This window comes from Sinocyclocheilus rhinocerous, unplaced genomic scaffold (assembly GCF_001515625.1).
Source record: "Sinocyclocheilus rhinocerous isolate Xijiao unplaced genomic scaffold, SAMN03320098_v1.1 scaffold681, whole genome shotgun sequence".
In the NCBI taxonomy this organism is placed as follows: Eukaryota; Metazoa; Chordata; class Actinopteri; order Cypriniformes; family Cyprinidae; genus Sinocyclocheilus; species Sinocyclocheilus rhinocerous.
Window position 1 is genome coordinate 1,740,717 of NW_015641029.1, and position 6,022 is coordinate 1,746,738.

Consider the following 6,022-nt stretch of genomic DNA (forward strand, 5'->3'; position numbering starts at 1 on the left):
GGTTACGAAGCAAAGACTCTCTAGATGGATAGTAGACTCCATCTCGCTAGTGTACTCTTCTTTGGGCTTTCAATGCCCCATTGGAGTACAAGCCCACTCGACTAGAGGCATCGTCTCGTCTTGGGCATGGTCCAGTGGCGTATCCATTGCGGATATTTGTGAGGCGGCCGGCTGGGCCTCGCCGTCCACATTGGCAAGGTTTTATAACCTGGAAGTCCCGGCCTTGCAGGCCAGGGTCCTTTCCGCTTGAAGTGACATGCGCTCTTAGCCTTGGGTTGTTGTTAACTTCTCTATGGGCATTGGTTGCTTATGAAAGTTTGATACTTTTAGTCATTCCACTACATTAGCACAGCGTGATTGTACAGTGTTCCTATATTCGTCTAGCAAGACACAGCACGAGTGTAGTATCGAAAGGGAACGTACTCGGTTACTAACGTAACCTTGGTTCCCTGAGATACAGGAACGAGTACTGCGTTGCTAGCCGTGCTATGTAGCTGCACGACTCAGTCGTCGCTTCAGTCGAAGTAACCTGAGAATCCTGTGGCGAACGCCCGCTTATATAGCCAGATGCCCCGCCCATTCTGGCGGGCTTTGGCAGGCTTTGTCGCCATAGGCTCGTGCAGCCTCGCTGCCTAGCCATTGGTTCGTTTTTTAATACACTGCACGAACCAATGGCCGTGCAGTTTCACTGCGTGAATGAAAAGGCTTCAGTTCAGGAGAAAAAAGGCTTTTTTCCCATATGCGTCTAACAAGACGCAGTACTCGTTCCCGTATCTCAGGGAACCGAGGTTACGTTGGTAACCAAGTACGTTACGTTGGATTAAAACTACAAGTTCTATTAAGTTTGGACAATTCTGTACACAGTAATCATCAGAATATCTCTTCGCTTTTCTCTTAAAAATGTACGGATTTTGAAATCATCCTGCAGATCTTTTATTCAACTAGGTGATTACAGCATATTGAAAAATATACATAATCAGAAGAATCGATACACTGCTTCGATGGGCACTTCTGGTAATCAATTCCACTGTGATAAAGGTCCATTGGGTAAGAAATTTAATTACTTCAAGACATTGTTATATATTATTAAGTATTATTACAAAATTAAAGGCCCTACTTCTACATTTATCTTGATTAAAACATAAATAATAATACAAATAATTAAAAAAATTATTGTACCAAAGAAAAAAATCTTTACCGTCCCTCATGTTGTTCCAAACCTTATGACCTTATTTCTTTAGTGGTACACAAAAAGGAGATATTACTCAGAATGGCAAAAAAAAAAAAAAGTCCCCAACATTCTGCTTAACATTTCCGTTTGTGTTCCACAGAAGAAAGAAAGTCATCTGAGTTTAAATGTTACATAAAGTTGAATAAATTATGTCAGAACTTTCATTTCAGGGTGAGCTATCCCTTTAAATTAAATCTTCAGATAACCATAGAGCCTTTAACCAGAAATGAGGGACAGAGACAGCGAAAGCTATTTAAAAAATTTATTCAAAGCTGCAGTTGGGAACATCTTGTCAAAATCTGTGTGTGTGTACCACTAATAGATTTGGCTGTGGTGAATGCACTATGGGGTATTACATCTGAGTCCCAGTGTGTCATCATTAATTCTTTTGGAGTGTATGTGTGTTTCATTGATCTGCTATGCTAGCTGTTGCTTGTATTTTGGCAGTCTCTTGCAGGCAAGTCTCACTGCTTTTTCACAACACTACCTGTGCAGCAACCAGTGGCATATTGCAAATCTATACAGCCTCCTGCAAAGCACGAGTTGGGTCTTGTCCATAATCACTGATGTTATGTATGTTAAGTAAGTTTGTTATTGATAGCTTAGCTTGCAAGCATAGCACTAATGGGTTAAGAAAAGTTATTTTAGTTAGCTAGATCAAAATATTATAACATGCTACATTTTTAATCAGGATTTGAGGAAGGATCTTGTACGACACTGCCTGTGGATGAAATCAAATATTAAACTATTACACTTTCCAATATTAATATTCTGTGATATTAACCTTTCGAGTGTGTGATTGTTTCCTGCAATTTTGATCCCAGGGAAAATTAATTTTATTCCACATCAAAAAAACGATGATTAACTTTTTTTGTCCTACGCATACGCAAGATTTCTGTGTGGTGCAATGATGTGTCCTCTATATGTTGAGCCGTACCATGATGTCATTATGAATGAATCCCTTGCGGTGGCGTGCAGGTTTGAGGTGTGGGTATTCCTCAGTACTGGTCACTCGTATCCCCCATGCCTTCTTCCAAGCCTCATACAGCTGAATATGGACTGGATATACACCAGAATGATGAGGGGCCACGGCATATCCCAGATCTACTGGAATACCATGCTCCTATAATGAGAAATACACAGAAATAAATATAGTTTATAGCTGAATGTCATGCACATACACAAGCATATTACAATCTTGTATAAACACATATACACAAGTAATCGAGTACTGAAGTGGATGACTTACAACTTAAAAATATTTAACACCAATCAAAATTCAGAAAAGCTCCCACTCTTTTTCAGTGATCATTTTCCAGGACTTTGAGGACTTTTCCAGGATATTTTCAATTTAATTAAGACATGGAATAAAAAACAAGAATCATTTCCTGAAGTATTTAAAATATGCACAGTTTATGGCCTTGACTTTAAAGTCAGCTCTTTAATATGAGCTCTTATATATTGTGACGAGTCGGCTGCCTCCCCCCTAATTATCATCATCACCCCGTCCCTTAATCGCCGCCCTTCGCCAGGCTCCCGACAGGAGTGGGTGCGTGAGAGAGGAGGGGCGCTGAAATAGCCAGGGCTGGCGGCGTGTGATGGGGCACACCTGAACAGAATGGAGCCTCATCACCGCCGCGGTTTAAATGCCGAGCGCGCCTCTCCTCGGGAGACCGGTCTCTTCCCCGTGCACTATCTATCTATCTATATATATATATTACTTGTTGTCAACTCTCCCCCACGATTTTTATTAATAAAATAGTCTAGATACTAGATTAGGGTGACCATATTTTAGTTTTCCAAAAAGAGGACAGTGGGAGTGGGTGCGGGTGGGCGGTGTGCTTGGTTGGTGGTTAAAGTAATGCCGAAAGCGCCCAAAGTAACGCAATCTCAAATATCAAAACTATGTCATTTCCATACCAAATATACATATTTTACAGTCACTGTTATGCATATTTATCATAAACACAGCTAAAAAGCTTCCTACCAGTGGCCGTCCTTCACAAAACCTAACATCTAGAACAGTTTTATCATAGGTAGAATGCAAAATGTTTCAATACAAGCATTTCAGTCAAATGTAATTTAAGCAACATTTCAAACCTTTATCCATGGAGGAAAATCAAGCCATGGCAACAGTTTAAAAGTAGCCCAATTCCATCGAAAAAAAAACGCGGACTTGACAACCCTGCATCCAACACAAGCTGCAGGAGTCAGATTTGACTGATCACGGGTTGAGAGGAGAGATGGCTGACAGACCATGCTGGAGGATTTGCTGCTCAACAGATCCTGAGCTCATTGACAAATATCTGATCTTCCTTTACACAGAGCGTGCTTGATCACGAAATCGAAAGTGAACAGTGAGCGCTCATTCTGAGCTCATTGACAAATATCTGATCTTCCTTTACACAGAGCGTGCTTGATCACGAAATCGAAAGTGAACAGTGAGCGCTCATTCAAAACAGATTATATTCTCCGCATATTGATAGCGGCTCCCTTATGCGCGAAAATTATATGCAATATTAGAATGTTTGTGGGAGTGGGTGGGACTGGACACAGGCTTCTTCAGGGCTCTAATACAAAAATGTACACTATGAATGGCGACTGTAGAAAGCAAAAGCCGAATCCCGGACATTTTGGGCGATTTAGAAATCCCGGCCAGACGCATCTTTCAAGGTCCAGAAAGGACATGTCCAGGAAAAAGAGGACGTATGGTCACCCTATACTAGGTCGCTACATTATATTCCTCAGCAACAATGGTAAAATGGCTGTTTTTGAAGTAATTATTGGTAACGCGTTAGATTCCAACCCGCAATGTACTGCGTAAGTAAACAGAATTTACAGCGTAACTTTTTTGTAATTACAGTGTACCTATTCAGTACCTCCGTGTAGATATAAGGTAACAATATGCGAAGTTTGGGGAATAAAGGAGTAATAATCTGTAAAATTACAAATTATTTCTACTGTAAGTATTTTGAAACTAAGGGGTACCTATTCTAATATAACAGGGTATGTATGACCTAACAATCTTATATTTGAATATAAAATTATAAAAAGTATATATCGTCTTTCTAAATCATTCCCAAACATAAGATTGTTGTTTAGGCCATACATACCACGTAATATTAGAATAAGCACCTCTTAGTTTCAAAATACTTACAGTATAAATGATTTATAATTTTACAGGTTGTTACCCCTTTATTCCCCAAACTTCGTATATTATTCCCTTATACCTACACGGAGGTACTGAGTAGGTACACTATATATTATAATTACAAAAAAGTTACACTGTAACTTCAGTTTAGTTACGCAGTTCTTTGCAGGTTGCATATCTGGCGGTTTACCACCTTAATTACCCAAAACGTAACACATTGTTCCCTTATACCTACACATATGTTCTTTATAAGTACACTATAATTACAGAAACGTACACCGTAAATTCAGTATACTTACATAGTTCTTTGCGGGTTGTAATCTAAAGCGTTACCTAATTATTTATAGAGAGAGACACGCAGACGCAGCACGCAGGTACACACAACTGTCATCTCTCTCTCGATCTATAATTAATTGAAATACATGCTATAATTCATTCAAATATATGTGATCTTACGCACTATTTCATCTCTGTGTCTAATGTTCCTGTGGCTCAGTGGTAGAGCATTGCGTTAGCAGCGCAAAGGTCATGGGTTCAATTCCCAGAGAACACACATGCTGATAAAAAAATTTATAGCCTGAATGCACTGTAAGTCGCTAAGCGTCTGCTAAATGCATAATTTTAATTTAATTTAATTTGAAGCGGGCAGAATGCTAGAGCTAACATGCCATGACGAAAATAACTGTCATTTTTACCCATTCGGTCAAATATTGCTCTATCGCATACCTTGTCAGTGTCATGCGCTTGCTTAGACCTTTGTTGTGATAAACAGTAAAGTGTGTTCAAGCGCTAGCAAAAGACAGTTTAAAGAAATACTCTTTGAAAGAAGCAGTCAATCAGCGGAAGTTAAAAGCAGATCATTAGAATACCGTGGCAGCGGTCACGGCAGCCCTCCTGTTAAGCCCTCCTCGTGTGAAGACCATCGACTCTACCGTGCGACTCCACCGGGCAGGGACACTGGCAAGGGATATAAGTATCGCTTTTGATTTATCCTTTTTCCTACTACTTGTTTCACTTCTGTTTCAGTTTTTGTAACCAATTCTTACTATGTGTTTCCAGATCCCTACTATCACTACCACTCGCAAACCACGTTTCACACACTGTAGGCAGCCAGGGACGGATTAACGCACAGGCGTAAAGTATTTGAAAGCTGCCCTGCCCAGGGCACTAAACCAGAGTGGGGCCCAGCCGAAATACTGCTTCTCCAAGAATGCGATTTCAACCGTGCCCCCTCAGGATTTTAAGCAAAGTGGATTTTGAATGCAGCTTCCAAAAGACCAAAAATGGCTGAATAATATTTTTTAATATTCATATATTTGATACGATTAGAACGTTCAGTGCGGCACAGCATCAGCTGCCAAATTCAAATCTGCGTTCGTGCTTTGGCTGGCGCTGAGCCAGACGCGTTTTTACAGTGCTGCGCATTATAACCAATCACACAGGATTCTGTTGAGCTTATGAATGCAATGGCCAATCAGAGGCATTCAGATGAGTCATCGCTGAAAAGCCCGTGTTTTGTTCAGTGCGCGCTGGCTGACTGAATGCTGCTCTCTGGCGAATTCTCTCATTATAAACAAAGTGCGGATGTGTGTACCATGTAAGTAAGATATTCATTTCACAGTATAAACAGCTTCAGTGAT

The 6,022-nt window shown here is 40.4% G+C and overlaps 1 protein-coding gene across 1 annotated transcript in view; it reads right to left on the reverse strand.

Moving 5' to 3' along the window:
* The window catches only part of LOC107754165 (bifunctional heparan sulfate N-deacetylase/N-sulfotransferase 4-like), a gene marked incomplete at its 5' end in the record, with an annotated part of 40,417 nt that extends 38,057 nt beyond the window's left edge, over positions 1 to 2,360 (reverse strand). Inside the window, 1 exon segment of the mRNA XM_016570529.1 lies at positions 2,169 to 2,360. Within this exon segment, the coding sequence (XP_016426015.1) occupies positions 2,169 to 2,360 (192 nt within the window).
* Positions 2,361 to 6,022: the final 3,662 nt, after the last annotated feature.